This window comes from Lagenorhynchus albirostris, chromosome 19 (genome assembly GCF_949774975.1).
Source record: "Lagenorhynchus albirostris chromosome 19, mLagAlb1.1, whole genome shotgun sequence".
Taxonomy (NCBI): Eukaryota; Metazoa; Chordata; class Mammalia; order Artiodactyla; family Delphinidae; genus Lagenorhynchus; species Lagenorhynchus albirostris.
This window is the reverse complement of record NC_083113.1, coordinates 53385410-53408291: the sequence shown is the minus strand read 5'-3', so window position 1 is coordinate 53408291 and position 22882 is coordinate 53385410. Positions and strand designations below refer to the sequence as shown.

General features: G+C 50.9%; 1 protein-coding gene across 1 annotated transcript in view; it reads left to right on the top strand.

Moving 5' to 3' along the window:
- LOC132509181 (polycystin-1-like protein 2) overlaps positions 1–22882 on the top strand; it is an 81941-nt gene that overhangs the window by 37617 nt on the left and 21442 nt on the right. The window contains 14 exon segments of the mRNA XM_060129819.1: positions 34–227; positions 3249–3381; positions 4906–5010; positions 5012–5093; positions 6703–6755; positions 6757–6824; positions 7867–7993; positions 8687–8841; positions 11450–11589; positions 11592–11648; positions 12207–12402; positions 16270–16511; positions 18655–18755; positions 21587–21765. Coding sequence (XP_059985802.1) covers positions 34–227; positions 3249–3381; positions 4906–5010; positions 5012–5093; positions 6703–6755; positions 6757–6824; positions 7867–7993; positions 8687–8841; positions 11450–11589; positions 11592–11648; positions 12207–12402; positions 16270–16511; positions 18655–18755; positions 21587–21765 — 1832 coding nt within the window.

The window sequence follows — 22882 nt, the reverse complement described above, 5'->3', positions numbered from 1 at the left end:
CCTGCCCTGAGCATGTCTCTGGTCTCCCGTTAGGCTGCACGTGGAGGCACTCGTGTGGAGGATGCGGCATTCCAGGCCGCATTGTGGGACAATGTCACCGCCACTCTGCAGGGCGGGCATGGCCCTGAGCAGCTCTTCCAGCTGGCCAGGTCTGTGTCATCCGTGCTGGACCAGCAGTGCCAAGGGCCGGGCTCCGGGCAGCCACTGAGAGAGGACGCCAGCAAAAGGTGCTCCCGATGGACTCCTTTGTCCCTTCGCTGGGGCCCTGGGGTCTGTATGCAGCCATTCGGGGTGGGCAGTGGGGTCCACGGATCTGTGGAGAAGTCTTTGGTGCCTCCCGAGTTGTTGATGTCACCTCCCTCTTCTGGTCCTTTCAGTGAGTGACACAGGGTGAAGGAAGCCTGCTTTCTCTGCTCAGCCTCACGGAGCCACAGGTTTCTAGGGCGGGAGGGAATGTAGAGGGTACCACTCCAGTCTCTTCCTACTAAAGGGGATGAAACCGAGGCCCAGAGGAGAAAAGTGACCCCATCTTGGTCATACGGTTAATGGTTTGATGTTGTCCCAGCTCTGTCATTTACCATCTCTATTGACACAGGCCTGAATCTCTCTAAGCCTCAGTTTCCCCACCTGGAAAACAGGGACAATAATAGTATTTTCCTCATAAGGTTGTGGTGAATGTTAAGAATTACATTCACTGTAGCTGTGGGTCAAATCATATGAAATTGCCAACATTCAACCAGTTTCAATCCACAAAAATGGCCATTCCATGTGCTACAACGTAGCATTAGAAACAACTCCGGCAAAAGGTATGATTACTTCCACTCCCAGTGTGTGCTCCCAGGCATGCTACCTGCGTGCACCACACACAGCATCACACCTGCTGGGCACGGAGGACAGAAGACAGGCTCCTCTGGTTCCTGAAGGGTTTGCCTGAAAGTCCTCAGCACGGTGCCGAGGATGTGAGCAGCTTTCCCGGGTCCACATTTCCAGTAGGTGGTGAAGACAGGAGCAAACCCAGGTTCGCTCTTCCCCTGCCCACCTCCAGCCCTCTCACCGCAGCCCCTTCCTTCACCTAGTTCCCTCACTCCCACCCCCCGCACACCCCACTTGGCTCTCATTCACCCCGAGCATAACTTACAGCAAACTTCCCTTTGGATGCCCTGGGGTCCTAAGCACACAGACTGCACAGCCTGACGCAAGGTCTTCTCATGAAACACCAGAGTCCTGTCGGGAGACAGACGTCAAGCTCTAACTGGGCAATGGAGAAGATTTTAAGAAGGGCTCTGTTGAGAAAACCGGGGGCAAGGTTTCAGAAACAAACGACAGAGAACACAGGACCCCAGGGGCTCACCTTGAAGTGACCAGCATCCTCAAGGGGCAGCTACGCGTGGAGGGGGCTCCCCGGTAGGAGCGGTGGCTTTGAAGGATGAGGCAGGCAACCCCGGCAGGGAGGGCGCTGGGAGCAAAGCTTCCAGCTCTCTCTCCTCCTGCCCTCTCGTCTCCCGCTGAGTGAATCCACGAGCCAGAGGCTCAGCAGCCAGTGACATCTCCACGAAAGCAGCCTCCAGGATGGTGACCAAGGATGGGGAAGAGCTGCAGAGGCAAACATGAGATTATCCATTACCTGACTTTCCTTCCAGAACGTTCTGACAGGAGTCCCCTCATAGACAGGGCTATTCTTTCCTCCATCCAAGCCACGCCCTGAATGGAAGCCTGGCTGCACCCTGAGCTGTTGGCAGACATGCTCAAACTCTGCAGCTGCTGTGAACGACTGTTAGACGGTTAGAAGAGTGAGTTGTGAGTAGCAAGCAGGACGGGAGGGTAAGAGGGATTACTCACCTTTATCTGTGTTCTTCCAGATTGTTGCATGAGCCAGGTCTGGCCATGTACATTTAAATTAAAATGACTTTTAATGAAATAAAGTTAAAAATTCAGTTCTCTGGTTGCACTAGCCACATTTCAAGGGCTTAATATGTAGTCACATTTGGCAAGTGGTTACGTTACTGGACAAAACAGAGACAGAACATTTCTATAAATGCAGAAAGTTTGATGGGGTGGTATTAAAATTACATTCTTAGGTTTTTCTCTGCCTCAGCCAAAGCCAGCCCCTCTCATTAGGGCTTTGCGGCTTAGAAAGCATGCTCCCTGGAAGCCCCAGGAGGTCTGGCTTAAGGCTGGAGTTGGGGGATGGCTGGAGGGATCCTTGTCCCCATTGCCCCAAAGGCACACAGGGACCCAAGTCTGCAACAAGACCTCCCATCCATACTGGGCCAACAAAGTAATCCAATTTCTGAATTTCATGCCATTTTAGTCACAGTGAGACCCTGAGACACCATTTGTTTTTAAATAATGCCAGGTTTTACAGATTTTTTTTTTTTTTTTGGCCGTGCCATGTGGCACATGGGATCTTAGTTTCCTGACCAGGGATCGAACTCAGGCCCTTGGCAGTGAGAGTGCAGAGTCCTAACCACTGGACTGCCAGGGAATTCCCCAGATACTACAGATTTGATTTCAAGATTTGCAGAAAGCTTGAGACATCCTGTATTAGTTTCCTCCTGCTGCTATAACAAATAACCATTAACTTTATGACTTAAAACAACACATATTTATTATCTTACATTTCTGGAGGTCAGAAGTTTGAAATGAGTCTCACTGGGCTAAAACCAAAGCGGTGGCGGGGCTGTGAACTGTCTGGAGGCTCTAGAGGAGAATCCACCCATTGGCTTTTCCAGCTTCTAGAAGCTGCTCACATTTCCTGCTCCATTTTCAACACCAGCATCTTCAAATCCCAACTCCTCTCCCTCTGTCCCTCTCTCCCCATCTCCATCTCCCTCTCCCTCTCCACCACCTCTGCCTCCATCATCACATCTTCTCTGACTCTGACCCTCCTACCTCCATCTAGTAAAGACCCCTGTGATTACATTGGTCCCAACTGGTTAATACAGGATACTCTCCCCATTTCAGAATCCTTAACTTAATCAAATCTCCAAAGCAATTCTTCCAAAGTGCCTTTGGCCATGTGAGTAACATATCCATAGATTTCAGGGATTAGGATGTAGCTATCTTTGGGAGGCTATTATTCTGCCCACCACACATCCTAGGAGACAAGAAGAAGTCTACCGGCTTTGGAAAACCCCACATGAGCCTGGTCACTTTCTCAGACCCCAAATCTTTCTGAAACAGCTTCATCAAGCCACTGGAATTACATTTCCTCTCCCCACCTTCCTATGTCTATGCCAAGGTCAGAGAGCACATCCTCTGTCTGCAGGGTCACTGCCTGCAGTCAGCACCACCTTTGGGGACATGCAGAAGGTGCAGGAGCTGGCCAAGGCACTGAAAGAGGTGACCTGCCACAGTGAGGAGCTCACGCCCTTGGCCCAGGTGAGTAGTTCCCACCCCCTGAGCCAGGCAATAGGACATGCACCTCTGCAGTGGGTGGCTGACAACAAACCCCAACCCAGGTCGCAGGTCCCTCAGTCACAGGGCCTCCAAGACTTCTGCCTTCTTGTTCCCAAGGGTCCCACATGGGCGATGCCAAGGGAGGGAAGGTGCCCCTCTCACAGCCCTGTGTCTCCCTCTGCTTGTGATGGCCTGTGTGCTCACACACCTCATTCCCCCACCAGCCGGTGCGCACCTGAATCTAACTAATCATTGGGTGGTCAAGGGTGTGTCCAGATGCTGCTGCTGACCTGACCATGTCCCCCACTTGAGTGCACTGTGATGTCCAGCTGCCAGCTCTTGCCTTTCTTTGCCTGGGGGCCTTCTCTGACCTCCCCTCCAGAGTCCATTCTGCCTGCCCACATGGCAGGTTGGACATGTCAGGGGGTCAATACAGTTCTCAGTGACTAATGGGCTGGGGTACAGATACCCCGGCTCCCCTGCTCCTCTTGGTGGAGACCTCCCAAGTAGGACTGAGCCCCAGGTAAGTGGCTTGATCACACTCCCTGGACTGGCTTCCTACCCTTCCCTGTCTCATTTCCCCATTCTGCTTCCAGCGTTTCCTGGGATTATCTCCAAATAAATGACTGGTTGTTCAAATTCTTGCCTTAGGGCCTGCTTCTTGGAGAACTCAAATTGAATCACCACGTTCCCAACGCTGTGGCAGCCAAATGTCAATAAAGAAGCCGTAAGCGGTAAAGGGCACAGCTGTCTTGGCTCTGCCCCACCCACTCTGTCAGGAGGTTGTCCCCCTCCCATTCCTGGTCCTGGAGCCTGCTATGCTGACCTTTATTTCTGGGACCCTGATCACCCTAATATCATACTTCCCACTTTACACATCCATTTGCTCATGCATCCCTTCTAGGCACATACATCTATACACGTACATATACATCTGTCTCTCCACCCTTCCACTCATTTATCCACGCATTAATTTTTTCATTCATTCACAAGTGCTTCCCCGATGCCTAGTATGTGCCAGGTACCATGCAACTCATTGAAAATTCATCAGCAAATCACATAGACATGGCCTCTGCCTTCATGGCACTTTTAGACAACTGGGCCCGCCAGTTACTAAACCGTTTCACAAATACACATATAATTACAAAATCGGAGTAAGTGCTATGTCCATCCAGCCAGCCAGCCAGCCAGCTGGCTATCTCAATTCAGTGAATGTTTACTGAATGCCTACTATGTGCTGGGCATTGTGCAAGGCACTCTGGGAAAGATCCAGAGATGCATGAGGCTAGTGTCCTGAAGGAACTTAGCACGTGATAGGGAAGAGACACCTGGCCTCAAGTCAGCGACACAGGCAGCTTGTGTGACGGTCCCAGCCCAGATTTTCCCTGGCTTGAGCCCCCACCTTGCTCCCCTCCACTGCAGCGCTGGTCCCTGGAATGGCCCAGAGGCTGATCTAACCCAGGCAGGGGCGCATGCTGTTCTTCCTCCTCCTTGGGGTGAGCCCAGCAGGAGGCCAGCCGGGCTCTGCAGCATACCAGTGAGGCCCTGTTGGCAGTGAGTGCCGAGGCCCATCCTGAGGACCAGAGGCACCAGGAGGCCACCGGAGACCTGGTTCCAGGCTGTGTGCAGCGTGCTGGAAGCTTCCCTGAGGGACAGACCAGAAGAGCCTGCAGGGGCCAATGGCAGCCAGGTAGGTGTCCCAGCCCAGACACAGACGTCACGCTTACCGCGTGCCCAGCTCATACCAGCACTTCTAGGTGGATCTTTCTCCACATCTTGCAGATGAGGAAACTGAGGCACTGAGGTTAAAGTCCCTTCTAGGAGCTGAAAGAAAGGCTCCAGAGACTAGAGCTTCTGGGAGGCAGTGTGGTACAGCAGGCCAAGCGCAGCCTTCAAAAGAGGCGGCCTGAGTTTGAACCCTGACCTTGTCACTCACAAGCCTTGTGACTTGGGCCAGTGACACAACTTCCTGCAGCCTCATCTCCTCATCTGTAGTAGGTGGACAAGCTCTGCCTCATCCTGGAGAGGCCACCCGTTGGAGAGATCGTAGGCTCACCTTTGCAAGTTTGAATCCAACTCCTGGTTCACTTAGCCAAGGATACAGAGCATCTTTAGAAGAGAGGCAGCCCCCAGAGTAAGAAGAGCTGCAGCACAGCCTCACGCGGCCGCAGCACCCAGGACGTCATCATGACGGAGCCACAGAACCCAGTACCTGCTGCTCCACAGCCCTTTACCATGCGGGGCCATCACTGCATTCAAGAAGAACTCACACACACGTTCTCGCACTTGGTCACACAAACACACTCAAACACATATCCACACACTCACACATACCCACGAACACTAACATTCATACACACCTTCAATCACACACACACATTCACACACACTTCTAGGCACTCATTTATGCTCACATACATCGGGAAGCACACACTCCGGCACACACTCACACACATGCACATTTACACTCCTATCTTCACACAGGGCCACACAGTCACACAAACACACAGACTCTCATATATGGTTGCAGTCACACACAAAACCACATACGCACACTCATTCATGCTCAGATACTTATACTCCCACACCCTCAAACCACATTCACTCAGACACACATTCACACACTTACACTCACACACACTCACTCAAATACTGACATTCACACCCAATCCCCCTCAACACACATGTAACACTCACATTCATGCACGTACGGTCGCACACCCATCAGACATAACGCATGCACACACGCGCAGCCTGTGCACTGATAGGAACTCTGCACAGACGTCCAGCCCTGCTGCTCCCCACGCCTGCCTTGGCTTCAGCAACGCCACATCTTCACCCAAGGGCTTGGGTTGCATGGGGACTGGAGTCTGAGCCCAGGTGACCCCGTGCAGTGGCTCTGCCTGTGACTTTCTATTTCCCCACGAATAAGACCTGGGCTGTGGGCAGATGTCAGGGTCCAATGGAGCAGCACGGACAGGCGCACAGTGAGCCCTGCTGTGATCCAGGCGCTTCCCCCTATCAGTGCGTGGCCGCCACAAGTCATCACTCTCTCTGTGCCTCTGTCTCCCCGTCTGCCAAGCAGGGGAGGTAAAGCACCTGCTGGCAGAGCCTGGAATCTTCTAAGTGCTCACTCTTGGCTCCCTACAGCGCCTGGTGCCCAGGAAGGGGCCTTCCATTATGGTCTCCGCCTTGCTCCTCTGCCGGTCCCTGCCAAAGGGCACACTAGCCTGGTGGCAGTAACCAGAGGTGGTATACAGACACTGGTCCACAGCAGTGTCCACTGCTTCCTTTTCCAGACAGCCATAGTGCCCCAGCTGCTGGGAGCTGTGGGGCACATGCAGGCTGCCGTCCTGCCGGGGGCGACTGCCCAGGGGCCTTCCAGCCATGCTGGCCGCCCCCTCCATCTCCGTGTACACAAACAGGTAACCGGCTACACTGTGGTATCCCCTGACCTGGCTCATGCCACACCCACATCCCAAGACCCTGTGACAGGCAGAGCCCAGGAGACCTGCCTGGCAGTGGGGGAAGTGATGGGAGCTAGAGTGGAAAGGGCTTTTCACCAAGAGAAGGTCCCCGTGTTGGGTGTTTGTGCAGCACAGGAAGGGACGTGGTGAGCATCACGCCAGTGTCAGAGCCACACATGTGTCCCGAGAGACGGGTCATGTTGGGCTGTGCAGGTGAGGGGGCAGAATGAAGGGGACTAGCCCACTTTTAACCTCACCCAGAGTGTGTCTGGCAAGCCTGCTGCTCCGTGGACCTGTGGGGATTCCGGACGCACTGCCTTGGGAGTTTCTCCGTGGAGCTCCTGCCTACCTCTCATTGAGCCCTCCTCCAGTACCTGGGGATGCCCTCCCCCTTCCATCCCTCCCCCTGACAGTCGTGGGCTGGACGACGCTGCAGGCACCACTGAGACCCCTGGCTCCGAGCACCCTCCCTTGGCTCCTCCTGCCAGGGGTGCTCTCCTGGATCCCAGGGGCAGTTTCCCAGAGCAGCATCCGGATCGGCACTAGGGTCTGGAACCAGATCCCCAGCCTACTCAGATGGGATGAGGTCAAAGGCCAGTAAAGATGGCTTTATGGGAGCCCATGACATCAGAGGTCAAGTAGGTAGGGGAGATAAGTCTGGAGAAATGTCTACAGCCAAGCTCATTTATTCATTCAACAAAATACGTATTGACCACCATCATGAGGCAGGCGCTGCTCTAGGCACTGGGGTGCCACAGTAGGCAAAGCTGGCCACAGCCCTGTCCTCAGGGAGCCGCCAGCCCAGAGTGGAGACATTGGCTGCCTTCTATGCTGCTCCTACTGATGTAAATATGCAGAACTATCTACAGGGATCACAAAAGAGCCGCCCACTCTGATGCTAAAAGCCGGGATCCCTGTAGAGCAAGAGGTGGGCAGATCTTCCTCTGACTCTGACCTTCTCCCCTCTCTCCCGGCACCTCTGTTCTCACCTTGTGGAAAGAATACCGCCCCGGAGTTAGCGAGGCTCCCCTGTGCATGTTGCTGCTGCCAGCTCTGCGAACTTCACCCTGCCCGCTGCCCCCTCCCTTGGCTCCATGGAGGACGGTAGGGTGCCTGTGGACATAAGGGTAACAACGGAAGGAATCTCCTTGGGAACAGCCCTTTAGAGTTTGCAAAGCACCTGCACATATATTTGCTCATTTATGTTGATAACAACCCTGTCAATTATGGAATTATTATGCCCATTTTACAGGTGAGGTTCAGTGACTTGCCTGAGGCCACAAGCAAAGTGGCAGAGCTGGGGTTTAGACCCAGGCCTCTGACTCCCCAGTCCATCCTCTTTCTACTGTGCTGTGGAATTTCTCCAGCAGCCCTGGTTTAGTTAGTCATTGGAAATTAAGCTCTTCAGACTTTGTTCCATAGCTGGGAAACAGTAAACTCAGGGCTCTTTCCATTCCCAAATTAGGGCACATCTGACTCTCTGCTCCTTGAGCCTCAGAGAAAGCAGACAAACTTCTTTCTCTTAGAGACTTGCTGGCTTTGCAGGAAGAAAGGCTCAGACTGTTTATAGCCCAGTAACTGCTCAGCTGTAACAAGTCTGATTGGGTCTCTAGGCCCAGCTTTCTGAAGCCACAATCCTGAAGGGAAGACACATACCAGGACAGACAGCAGCAGCTAAAGGCGGGGGGCCCTCCCAGTCACCCCACAGGGCAAGAGCCACTTGTCCATCCCATCTTAGGAAACCTCATCCTTCACACAGGGAACTAGTCACCTTCCGGCCTTCGGGGCCCTTGGCTGACACTCTTTGTTCCTGGTTTCAGATGAAGAGTTTCCCAAAGAACCCATTCCCAGCGCGAAGTCACTTCGATGTCAGCGGAACTGTTGGTGGCCTCCCTCTGACCAGCCCTAGTGGACAGCTCATCCCTGTGAAGAATTTGTCAGAGGATATCGAGGTAGACTTGGGGTGCTCTCAGAAGTCAGGAGGTGCTTCTGTCTTCTTTTTCAACTTGGTTGGGACCAAAAGTTGGTCGGTTATGGGGAAAAAAAAAAAAGATTAAAGAAGAGAATCATTAAAAATGACCTTTATCCTCCCTTAAGCATTGTATTTTAACATAAAACTATTAAAATGTACATCATCATCAATCTTAAGGTGTACAACTGAAAGTTTCTTTAAATCTGTTGATTGGAATTTTAATCATCTTCACTACATAAATCATCCCCTGAACATAGTTAGATGTTCTTTAAAGTGAATAAAAAATGTAGGCACACTGGTACGAGTTCAGATTCTTTTGAGATTTTGACTTTTTTTCTAATCTTCTACAGTTTTCTCATCAGTGACTAATTCAATAACAATTTTTCCCCACTCATCTTTATTGAGTCTTCTCAAAGCCTTCAACTTAAGTTTTTATGCAAATAGTTCTTTTATTAAGAATCAATCACAAGTACGATGGACGTTAGCAGGTGTGGGATCAGACACAGCTGTCTATTGTTGAGCATACAGCCTGACAGGCAGGAGGGGCTGCCAGGATTACTAGAGAGATGTTGTAGGTTGGGTTCCCTGGAAGCCGGCACTGAGAAGGTGTTTGTGGTGCAAGATGCTTGCTAGAGATCAATGCTTGTGGCGAGTGAAGAAAGAAAACAGGATTGGACAGAAGTCAGACTACAATCCAGACTCCACAGAGGCTCAGTCAACCCAGAGGGGGCTCTGCAGCAAGTAGCAGCCACCAGGGCTCTAGCAATCGTGTTTGCTATCTTCTGTATGTTATGATGTTTTGATACCTTAGAAATCTTGCTGGTGGGGAGAGACTGCCCCTCCCGGGGCCAGCCAGTTATCAGAGAGAGCAAGGGCTCTTCCAGGGCACACCTTTCATGTGAACACCAACCAGTCCTGAGTCTATACCCCAACCACCCCCTTTATCTCACTCACACACCAGGCCAATATTCAAGCTCTGCCCCAAATCATCCCAGGGCCAGGTACCAACTAGAGACCAGCCCTATAGCCAAAGTCTGCTGGAATTATTCAGACTGGCCAATCCTAAGCTGTTTTCTATGCCCTGTCTTGCCTTTCCTGTGGAAACCTCAATAAAGCTGTGGACTAGGCTTTCCCCCTTGCCTGCTCCTGCATCCTGACCGAGTGCTTCCCTTGTGGCCCTGCGTGGCATGGCAGGTCCTCCACTCCTAGGGAATATAAGTAATAAATTCTTCAGGGCAGACCCTGAAGGAGCTGAGAGCTGGAGCCTGTCTGCTGACCATACTCCCTGTGACTGGGTATGAGGTCCTTCCTAGAAGGGAGAGCTGGGTGGCATATTCCTGTGTCTACTGTAGAGGGCCACCAGGAGCAAATAAAAAGTGCATGGTGGGCATTAATCAGTCTGTTTTTAAAAGGGAATGGAGGGCATCAGTTAATCTGGGAGCTGATTAAATGGAGAGTGGTTGTGAGAAATTCTAATGTAACAGTAAAAGCAGAGGAGTAGCAGCAACTAATTGGTGAGCACTACAGTGTATCTGGCACCTGACTCAGTATTTTGTACATGATAACATTCTGAATAGTCTCCGTGAGTCTATGTATTCTACTGATGACAAGAAGCTGAGGCTCAGGAATTCCCTGGCGGTCCAGTGGTTAGGATACCGTGTTTTCACTGCTGAGGGCTTGGGTTCGATCCCTGGTCGGGGAACTAAGATCCCGTAAGTCGTGCAGTGAGGCCAAAAAAAAAAGAAAAAGAAAATGAAAGAAAGAAAAAGCAAAGGAACTGATGCTCAAAGTGGTCTGTTAATTGGTCAGAGGTCTCAGAGTTAATACAGGGCAGAGCCAAGATCAAACAGAGGTCTCTGTGCCTCTGCGGCCTGTGCTCCTAACTTAATCTTCCTTGTTCCACTCTTTGATCGACACCACCACTAGTTCATATGCCACCCTTGTGCACTTTCTGTGCAGATGCAGCCCCAAGCTGGGGTGAACAGCTCGATGAGTACTGGCTGAATAAACGTCCCCAAGCTATCCACAGCTTCATCCCTGAGCCGTGAATACGTCACCTGACGTAGCAAAAGGGGACTTTGCAGATGTGATTCAAGTTAAAGTTCCTGAAATATAGAGATGATCCTGGGTTATCTGGGTGAGCCCAGTGTCATCAAGAGGTCCTTTTAAGAGGCAGGCGGAGGGGGAGTTGACTCCAGAAAAGTAAAGGGTGATTTGATGACAGAAGCAAGAGGTTGGGTGGTGCAAGGAGGGGCCATGAGCCAAAGGACTGCAGGCACCTCCAGAAGCTGGAATAGGCAAAGAAGGGGATTCTCCCCTGGAGCCTCCAGAAGGAACTAGCCCTGCCAACTGCAGCCCTGTGAGACTGGTTTTGGGCTTCTGGCATCCAGAACTGTAAGAGAATAAATTTGTGTTGTTTCAAGCCACCAGGTTTGTGGTCATTTGTCACGGCAGCCCCCGGAAACTGGTGGAAAGAGCAGAGCTTAGGGTGGCTTTCGGGTCCCCAGGGGCTCACCCTGCCCAGCAGCCCTGACGCTCACTGGCATTCCTGTCCTGGCACACCCTTGATTTGACTGTTTCTGATGACAGGTCCTGCTGCCTCAGCTTTCAGAAGACACAGCGAGCCAACTGTGTTGAACCTGACCAGACCTGAAGCTCTGTGGGTGAACCTGACTTCAGGGGGTGTGGCTTTGGGGATCCAGCTGCACTGGAGACCTGACATCCCACTCATGCTCAGCCTGGGCTACGGCTACCCCCCAGCGTGACCAGCGACGACGCCCAAGCTCACCTCCTGCCAACGGCTGTTCCAGGTAGTCCCACCACTGGGCCAGTTTCTTGAGCTGTTTCCTGGGGGATGTGACCAGCTTAAAACTTGAGAATCAGGGCCATAGGGAAAAAGAAAAACAGAAAAACACTTGCTACATTCAGTGCTTATTTCTGTTGGTGGTATTATTACTATTACTAGGTGATATTAGGTGAACACTTGCCCTGAAGAAGCTGACAAGCACTCACAGAACTGAACTCATTACAATCCTCATAATAGCCCTTAGGGATGAAGAAGAATAAAATTTCTACTTTTCAGATAAAAACAGAGAGGTTAAGTCACTGGCCCAAAGTCACACAGCCAAGAAGGGACAGAGTCAGAATTTGAGACCTGGTCAGTCTGACTTGGCAGCTGTGCTCAGCACCCTGACTTGGGAGTGCCTCTTCTTCCATGCTCCTGGTCTCAGGAGGAGAGGGTACTCCTAGGACATCGGGGCGGCCATCAGGATCAGATTCCCTGCCAAGGCATCTTGGTGCCCCTCTCCCGTCATGTTAGTCCAGTTTCCATGAGGCTTCAGACTGATCCGGACCCCCGCTTCCTGAAGATGGGCTGTCCACATGGATCCTGAGCCCAGAGGACCTGCATTTTGGAGAAGGCATCTACTATCTGACTGTGATCCCCCAGTCCGACCTGGAGCCGGGCCCCGGCAGGGACTTCACAGTTGGCATCACCACCTTCCTGTCCTATTGTGTGTTCTGGGATGAGGTCCAGGGGACTTGGGACAACTCCAGGTGCCAGGTAAGGAAAGAGAAGCAAATAAGAAGGTGGTAGAGCTGAGACTCAAACCCAGGTCTGTCCCCAGAGCAAAAGCTCTAAGCGACATGACGCACTGCTTCTCCAGAGCTCACAGAGCCCTTGGAGGCATGGGGCCCTATTAATTGCAATCAGATCCCTGTCTCAGGGCAGCTCAGCTCTGCCTCCAAGGACCCAAGCCCATGACACTGTCCTGGTGACAGACATTGGCTTTGAGGCCATCAAAAGCCATCCCTGAGGTATCAGGGTCCCCCTTCCTTCTTCCATGCCTTTGCATATGCTGCTGTCTCCCCCAGGACACCCTTCTTCCCTATCCCGCCTGGAAAACTCCGATTCACCCTTCGATCGCCCAATCCAATGCCACCTTCTTTGGGTGGCAGATGTTTTCAGTCTCCCTCTGTTGGACTTCCATACACTCCCCAAGAACAGCAACCTCCACATCTAGTTGAAATTTGTCACACACCTGTCTCCATCCCCTACACCATATACCTTCTTTCATTCATTCTACAAATATTCACCAGGTGCAAGGCCAACTGATAGGGATACAATGATGAGAAAAACCAGTGAGCTTTCAGTCTAGCAGAGGACACAGACAAGAAGCAAATGGCACATATGTCCAATGACAACAGTCATAAGTAGTGTAAGAAGCCAGGTCCCAGCAGAGCCACAGAAGGGGACTTAAAGCCAAGCTCCTTCCGGGTTTGTTTCTGCTGCATCTTTGGCTTCCTTGTCAACTCCTGCTTCCAGCTGCCACACATAGGGAGCCCCCCTCAAAGTGCCAAGAAGAGACGAAGGCACGTTGAGATGTCCAAGAGACAGTGGGTCCCCCACACCTGAAGCACAGGTCTTTGTACCTCGTGAACGAGACCCTGGGTGTGTTGCAACCTTTTAGAGTCCTCGCTACCAAAAGCTTGTCTGATCCCCACGTTGCTGGCAGAATACCCGCTGCAGCCTGCCTTCCAAGGCCGGGGCTCAGAACAGGATGGTGCAGGGGCTGGCGGCACTGGCTCTGCCGTCAGACAGACTTGGGTCCAATCCCACGTCATCAGTACTTGCAAGGTGACCTTGGACAAGGCACCCCACCTCTCTGAACTTTCCCGTTGCAAATGGGGACAAAGGATGGCTGCCACTTACCACAGGGTGGGACCTGGACGAGGTTAGGGGTATGAAGTACTTAATGTGGTGCCTGGCACATAGGAGGTGCTCCACAGATTAAAGTGATTGCTGTGTTAGACACTCTGAGCATAGAGAAGACAAAACTATATAAAATGGAAATCAAGGAAAACAATGGACATAGGCTTCAGCATGCGGTTGGGTTGAGGGGGAGCATGGGGACGGATTGGGGGAGGACCACTTAGCTAAACGTAACTTATTGGAAAGTTCCTAGCTTTTGAGTGGAGTCATGGGCTCCCAGGTGCTTATTATGTTATTAAGAATATACAGCTACTAATGCACACATACACGAATGTGGGGTGTACAAAAGAATGTGGGGGCTTTCCTGGTGGCTCAGTGGTTGAGAGTCCGCCTGCCGATGCAGGGGACACGGGTTCGTGCCCCGGTCCGGGAGGATCCCACATGCCGCAAAGTGGCTGGGCCCATGAGCCATGGCCGCTGAGCCTGCGCCTCCGGAGCCTGTGCTCCGCAACGGGAGAGGCCACAACAATGAGAGGCCCGCATACCGCAAAAAAAAAAAAAAAAAGAATGTGGGAGCTGTGTTATAGTGCAATTATATTAACCCAATATTGTGTACCTGATGCTCATTATATAGATGTTGATACAGAGATCTCAATACAGAGATCATTGAGGAGCCATAAATAAGTGAATGGGGAAAAAAATAAGTAAATGCGATCACTAAGTTTGTATGGAAAACCACCACTGTATTCTCAAAATAAAGAAAGTTCCAAATCTGTAAACTGCAGACCTTATCAGGGGGGAAATGCAGAATTATTGCAAGGTGTTTGAGAACTGCATTCTTATTTGTACATTTTTCTCGAAGGATACTAAAGGTGAAACTACTGTCATGAGGGGATCTCATGAAAATTTTCCGGTCTTTCCAGATTAATTTATGGTTTTCAAAAGGACTCTCATGCTGGAAAAGACTGGGAAAGCCACTGTCCTCCAAGTCTTTGTGAAAACCCAGGAGGGCAAAGAAGTTAGGCATAAATCAAATCTGGTCCCTGGGCTCCCAGCGCTGAGATGGTCTTGTCACTAGTACTTGCTTGGGGTTCTTCTCTGAACTAGCCCCACCCCTCCTGGGTGTGCCAAGGGTTCCTGTAAGACCCACAGCTGTATGCCAAATGCTGACCAGGATTGGGAAACGGTGAGCAAACATGGAACTAAGACCCATGTGAAATCTGTCAATAAAGCAGTTGACGCCATAGCTGTTGGAGGGCTCGGCCTCTCTCCGTGGCTCATTCAAGGTAAAAGAATTACCTGCGGGGATGTTTGGGCTGCTGCGGGCTCTTCCTCACCAGGTGCTGGGCACAGAACTTTCCTCATGCCAGTATTTTCTGTTGCCTCCTACCTTACCACCTCGTTGTGGACCCTGGAATGAAAAGGTAGTGCTGGGTTGTGGGTTTGAATTAAATCTTTACCCACCAAATGGCCCTGGGTGGATTGCAGGCTGGCTGGGGGCTTTAGGGAAGGACTGCCCCTAAGTGCAGAGTATGAATTAAGAGCCGGATGGGGGCCCTGCCCTGCCTCATCCCTGTCTCCTCCCTCCCCCAACCGCACTTCCCACACCGCCAGGGACCTCGTGCCCAAGTTCCATCTACACACCCCGTTTTCCCACATTTTGCCACCCTTGTGCCCAGGGATGGCCACAGCAGTAGCCAGTCCTCCACAGAAGGACGACCCTGAGGAATGGGTCCAGGCAGGCCCTGTAACAGGGAATTCTGAGGTCCAGGTCCCCAAACCACCGTCTAAAAGTGGGCGTGCCAGGGCCAGGACTAGGTGAGGCAAGTGAGGCATCCAGAGTGCAAAATTTAAGTGGGATCTTTCTTGGGGTCACCTAGGACCTCGCCCTAGTCCTGGATGAGTGGTATGTGCTGTGGTGGGCATGCCCCGCCCCGCCCCCGACTCCTCATCCTGTGCGGAAGGGCGCAGCCTGAGGACGGCTAGACTGGGACTCTTCAAAGCATGAGCCCAGGACGGGGGCGCGCAGGCGCCTCGATCTAAGGTGGGTAAAATTTAGAGCATTTTTTCCTGGTGCTGAGACACCAGCTTAGTATTTAAATATCTGTCCTTCCCTTTTGCTTGCATGGTTCCCCCAACCTCCGTCTTTTTTTTTTGCTCTTCAGTGTAAGATGACCAACTGTCCCAGTTTGCCTGGGACTAAGGGGGCTTTCAGTGTGAGAAGCAGGAAAGTCTCTGGCAAACTGAGATGAGTTGGTCACCCTGAATGTCCTCTCAGTACCTCGCCCATCGCCTGGCCTGGAAGGAGCACCCGACAAATAGCTGTCCAGTGAAGGAGCACCCGGTGGGAGAACGCAGTGTAAGGACGCACACCAAATGTGTGATGACGGCTGCTTTGGGAGGCTGGCGGACAGAAGGGACTTCAATTTTACCCGTGATACTTCTTACCTAAAAAAGGCAAAGCAGACTGGCAAGATGGACACAGTTGCTCACTGAGGACGACAGGTGCAAAGATGCTTATTATAGACATTACTCTCTGCATTTTAAAATTAATTCTTAACTAAATAAAAAAGCCCAAAGGAATCCCGGAACTGGTCTCCCAGCAGCCTCCCCAGCCCCTCCCCAGGACAGTGTCCCCCCCACAGTTCTCCCCACTTGAGCTCGGGCGGGTGGGGATGTGCTCCCTGAATATCCCTACCAGGGCCTCTCTGGGGTTGCGGGGGGCCACGGACCACCCGCTCCCAGATACACCGCCTCTGCCACCACCTCACCTTCTGTGGAAGCACGCTCCTGGTCATGCCCAATGCCGTGGACGTCCGCCAGGCCGCTGAGCTCTTTGCCACCTTCGCGGACAGCCCTGTGGTCGTGACCACCATAGGCTGCCTCTGTGTGGCCTACGTGCTGGTGGTGATCTGGGTGAGGAGGAAGGACGCTCAGGATCAGGCCAAGGTGAGGCTGCACAGTCCCCAGCAGCAGGAGGGAGGACAGGAGTGTCCCCTTGCAGGGGCTCCAGGGGATGGAGCCCAGGTGGGGAGCTGAGGGGCCAGCTGCAAATCCAGGCCTTGACCCCTGGAGTCATCTCACATAAGCTGGCCCCTCAGCCTTTTGACCAGTAAAATGTCCTTGTTCATCAAAGTATCAGGAGCAGTATGAAACCGACCTCTTATTGAGAATTTACTATGTGCCAGGTACTACCCCCACTTAATGCTCATGATAGCCCCAAGGAGAAGGTACTGTGCTGAGAGTCCCCAAGACCCTCGAGTTCAGTGATTTGCGAGGACTCACAGAACTTAAAAAAGCCACTATCCTTACGATTATGGTTTATTATAATAAACCATAAATAAATAAATAAATCCTTACGATTATGGTTTATTATAGTGAAAATGGTGCAAATTAAAATCAGCAAAGGAAAGGGTCCAGGAGGGATCAGGCAAGAGCTTCTAATATTCCTCTCCCAGTGGAGTCCTAGGGACAGATGAATTCTCCTAGCAACGACGTGTGACAGCACATGTGAAGCACAGCCAACCAGGAAAGCTCCCCTGAGCCTTGGTGCCCACGGTGTTCTTGGGAGTAAGTCCCATAGGTATGGAGCCTGCATGACTGACTTCAGTTAGTCTCCAGCAACCACTGCTCCCCATGCCTGCCTAGGTCAGACTGACAGAGCGTGGCCCAAAGCCCTCACCACAGATCACATCGTTAGCACATACTGCCTGGGGTGGCCCAAGGCCCCACATAGTCAGACACTCTTATCATGCAGGCTATTTCAAGGACTTAGAGGTTATCTTCCATGAGCTGGCCAAAACCGGTCCATGCTTTGGAATGTGTGGGGTTTGGATAACCCAAGCCTGCTGAATTCACCCTTTACTGCATAGCACCTCTATCATTTTACAGAGGAGGCAAGTTGAGGAGCGGAGAGGGCAATTAACTAGTCCAAAGCCACCTCCCTCCCAGGGGCCAGAATTCGAACCCAGATCTGCCTGACAATAAGTCAGGTCTGAGGATAGAAACGAGATCAAACTATAACCATTTGTGCAACCAATTGTGACAACAAAGTTCTGATTATTTTTCTGATACGTGCATCACATCTGACACATAGTAGCCTTCAACAAGCATTCATGAGTGACTGGGCGCACAAATGAATACAAGGATGCATTGTCACAAAGCTCTGAAACCTTCAACATTCCCTACCGCCCCTATACACAGCAATACTTCTCAGCGTGTTAGGATGGTATGAAACTTAAAAAGGTAATAGTTGCCCCATTTATCCTGCTGTCTTTGATCTGCCCAAGGGATTTAACATTAATACGTTAAGTCCCTCAGCTTTAGGTTCATTCCTGGGAAGCAGACTCTGAGATGGAGTTAAGTATGCAGGTTGTTTACCAGGGAGTGCCTGGGATCAGCCCCTGGGCAGGGAGGGAAGGAGGCAGGATGGGCAGGGGGAGAAGTCAAGCTGGGATGCAGCCCACTGACAGCTGGGGGACCCCTTGGGGAGCTCTAGAACTGTCCTGAGTTGGGTTGAGAAGCCCAGGTCTTGATCTTGGGCAATGCATCAATCTGTTCTTAGATATCGGCCTCTCCAGGATGGGGCATGACCTTGACAGAGGCGACTCTTGCATTCCTGGCTACACCACCTGGGCAACTGGGAAAACAGCCCTCCATTGACAGGAGATCTGGGCAGCTCATCACAGAGCGCTCTGCAGCTCTGACCAACTCCTGCTATTTATTTTCTGCGAAAACAACTTAACATTCATTCCTTCTAAATTCCCTTAGAGGCACAATCTGGTTACCAAGGTTATGAGAAATTATTTATGAACAGTTTGCATTCATCAGCTCAAGCATCAAACATTCTCAGCTTAATACCAAGTTCATTTCCAATTTGACTACTTTGGGTGATATTTAATAATGAATGTATTTTTTTATTTTAAAAGTTTTGGTTTTCACTTAAAACCCTGCTGTTGTAAAGAACACCTGATAGAATGAATCAATAGCATACATAGTTTTGCTTTCCCCCTTTAATTGCCATGAATGCCCAACTCACTCTTGGCTGCTGTGCTGTGGATGAACCCACCAAGCAGAGCCCTCCTAATGCCATCCTTCTGTCCCAGTGAAGGTCACAGTGCTGGAGGACAATGACGCCTTTGCCCAGTACCACTACCTGGTGACAATTTATACCGGACACCGGAGGGGGGCAGCCACTTCCTCAAAGGTACCTGACCTGCAAGACACCTTGGTTGATCAGCACGTCCCACTCAGCAAAGCACCTGCCAGTCCGTTGTTGAGTTACTTTAGCCCAGTGGATTTTGTTGTAGGGTTTTTTCACTTTTGCTTTTTTTTTTTTTTGAGAAAAGTATCTTTTTGCCAGACAAAATAACACCCTAAGCCCCAATATTTAAAAATATAAAGGAGGAGTGGATTAAGGGAGAGTTGCGGTCTGGTACTGTACTCACTGGTCTTCTCATTTAATCCTATTAAAAAATAATTCAGACAGCTGGTTACCTGCACACAAATGTGCTCACATATGAAGAACAGTCAGTAGACTATTATCAATGAATAAAGGGGAAAACAGAATTTCTAAGAGAAAGGGGAGAAAGAAAAGAAACAAACAATGGCAACCATTTGAAAACGAGCCTTGAATTACGTTTTTTAGGAAAACTGATAAGCTGGCATCCATCTGTCCCTGAGAAGGCTGACTAGAGGTCATGAGGACACAATTCCATTTGTTTATGAATTCTCTGAAATCCTTAAATTTAGCTGTGGAGCATACAGCAGGTGGTCTCTGTCATGTCTCAGCATCCTTAGTTAAGTCTGGCCTCACCCTATCACTCATCAGAAGGTAGCATCCCCTGCAGCAGCCTCCAAGCTTCCTTTACTGAAACTGTGCTCCATGGAACTCCACGGAACACAGTTTGAGAACCACAGGCACTGTGTGTACTATCCTGGAGAAATCTCCATTGTTTTTTTTGTTTTTGTTTTTTATTAATTAATTAATTATTTTTTGGCTGAGTTGGGTCTTCGCTGCTGTGCGCGGGCTTTCTCTAGTTGCGGCAAGCGGGGGCTACTCTTCGTTGCAGTGTGAGGGCTTCTCATTGCGGTGGCTTCTCTTGTTGTGGAGCACGGGTTCTAGGCATGCGGGCTGCAGTAGTTGTGGCTTGAGGGCTCTAGAGTACAGGCTCAGTAGTTGTGGCCCACAGGCTTAGTTGCTCCACGGCATGTGGGATCTTCCCAGTCCAGGGCTTGAACCCGTGTCCCTGCATTGGCAGGCAGATTCTTAACCACTGCACCACCAGGGAAGTCCCTGTTTTTTTAAAAAATGACATTAGGCTCCATGAGAGCAGGACATGTGTCCACTTACATTTTACTGTTTATTTTTAAAATCTTATTATTTTTATTTATGTATATTTTTATTTTTTTTAATTTTTTTATTATTTTGCGGTACGCGGGCCTCTCACTGCTGTGGCCTCTCCCGTTGCGGAGCACAGGCTCCGGACGTGCAGGCCCAGCAGCCATGGCTCACGGGCCCAGCCGCTCCGCAGCACGTGGGATCCTCCCAGACCGGGACACGAACCCGCGTCCCCTGCATCGGCAGGCGGGCTCTCAACCACTGCACCACCAGGGAAGCCCTATTTATTTTTATTTAAATTAAAAAAAAATTTACTGCTGCATCTTAGGGCCTCAACCAGCTAACATAGAGTAAGTGCTCAGTAACTATTTGTTGAATAATTGCAGGCATCACTTTCATCCATCTAATGAAACATCCATCCCACTTCCATTTGACACTGAAGAGCTGACCTTACAGGGAAAGAAAGAATGAAAATCTGTGATCCATAGGCCATTTCTCTTCTTGAAGAGTTGCAGTCACCTTTCAATTGATACTGTCTTAGTTCGGTTCTCCTGGCACAGTGGTTCTCAGTTGGTTGGCCCCCAGGGACAGCTAGCAATGCTGGAAGTGGTTTTGGTTGTCACAACTTGGGAGAGGAAGAGATGCTACTGGCACCTAGCGAGTAGAGGCCAGGGATGGTGCTAAACATCCTGCAGCACACAGGACAGCCCCAGAGCAAGGAATTATCTGCCTGAGAAAGTCTACAGTGGAGACTCTGCTGTAGAAGCCGACTCTGAAACAAGGATTCAAGCACAGGTCGTTGATCTGAGAGGGGATCCCAGGACACCACATACAGGAGTGGGAAGCCAGGTAGGGAAGGGAAGGAACAAATAAGGGGCGCATAATCAACCCCATTACCCCTGTGGGCAACTGCAGCCCAATCCCACTGGGGAACTCTGGAAAACAGTAAGGAACGTGGGCCTCAAAGTCATCCCAGCTGAGGACTAAGTGAACTGGGTTATTTATCCACCAATCCCACCAGGCATTGGTGGAAAATGGCTTGCAGGGGCCATCAGTTCTCTGCTACCTTCAACCTGCTGCTCTAACAGCCAAAGAAATCCCCAGGGAAAGAGGCACAGCTGCTGGCAGTTGGACGTGGGAACCCCACCGTGGTGAGGCTGAGTGATGGATGTCAGTGGAGCATAGGTGTCATCTGCTGTAGTTGGTTTTGGCTCAGGAAATCAGGCATGGCCACCAGCCATCACCAGGATGGCTTCAGAAAAATACAGATTCCTGAGCCCTGTGCCCAGTATTCTTGGTAGGTCTGGAGCGGGGCCTGGGAATACGTATTTTCAAAGTAGTGGGCCGTCATTCATTCCTGTCTCAGAGCCGGGAACTCTGGAAGGCACTGAGAATATAATCGCTAGGGAGAAAAACCAGTTCTTGCCCTACGGCCCTTTCAAATAAATATTCGAGAAGTCTGAAAAGGTCATCAGGAAGCATTTTATGAGTATAACTCATCTCCAGGATGTGAATGCAGATAGTGTCACCCCAAAATCTTCACACAACTGAAAAATAACTCTGGCAGGTCCAAGATGGGAGGAGAGGAGGTGAAAAGGCCATGCTTTGTTGGGTTTCATTGGTTTTTCAACACCTCCAGTGAAACACAGGGCTCAGTTACCACGTGGAGCTGGCCACTACTGGTCTCTGGATTTCAGGTGACTGTCACCCTATATGGCCTGGATGGAGAGAGTGAGCCCCACCACCTGTCAGACCCCGACATCCCGGGTTTTGAGTGAGGAGGAGTGGATGTGTTCTTACTCTCCACCCTGTTTCCCCTGGGGGAGCTGAGGGGCCTGCGGCTATGGCATGACAACTCAGGGGACCAGCCATCCTGGTGAGTCAGGGGTGGGTAAACCACAAGCACCTACTAAGTGCCACGACCAAGGCTGGGCATTGTGCATTTGCTGCTTTGCTGATCCTCACGAGCCTCTGTAAGACACATAGAATGGATCCCCATTTCACAGATGAGGAAACCAAGGGTCAGAGAGGCCCACCAGTCCACAGGCCACACAATGCTAGTCCCTCCCTTGACACATCTGCAGCATCAACCTGTCATTTAGCCCTCCGTTTTCCCATCTGTAAAATGGGATAGATGCCTATTGCAAAGACAAACCCTGCCCAATACGAGGAAAGTAGATGAGACATTGGGCTGATTCTCCAGTAGGAGACCTAAGAACAGCTCTTCTGCAGAGCACTAAGTTAGGTCTTCCTGTGCTTTTCTCACTGGATGCTCACAGTGACCCTCTGGAACAAGCACTGTTATTATCCTTGTTTTATAGGTGGGAAAATCTAAGCTCGGGAAAGATAACTGACCTGCCCAGGTCACACAGCTGGCAAGCTCAGAGCCAAGACTCCTTCCCACTGTCTGAGGCCAAAACTAGTGACCCAGATGGGTGGTCTCCAGCCTGAACACTCATCAGTGCCTGGCAGCTTTAGGAAAACACAGCATTTAGACCACTGTCTTTGACTCATTTAAGACAAAAACACTAATACATTAATGCTTTAAGATCCTCAGCTGCAGGGCTGGTTCCTGGGAAGCGGCTCTGAGATGGAGTTGAATATGGAGGCTGTTTATCCAAGGAGTGCCTGGGATCAGCCCCTGGGCAGGGAGGAGAGGAGGTAGGATGGGCAGAAGGAGAAGAGCTTTGATGCAGCCCACAGACAGCTCAGCTGACCACACAGGGGGCTCTGGAGCTGTCCTGAGCTGGGCTGAGATGCCTGGGTTTTGATCACACCCAGGTTCTATACCCAAAGGTCACAGGGGATGTCAGCCTCCCCAGGAGGCTGTGTGACCTCAACAGAGGTAGCTCTTGCATGCCTGATGGGACTATCCTTCCTGAAAGGAGAAAGTGCATGTCAAGAGCTTCTTAGCACAGTCCCCAATGTGCAGTAAATGCTCAATAAAGAGTGCCTCTTGTTATCATTACTCTTATTTCCCTGTAAAGCAACTG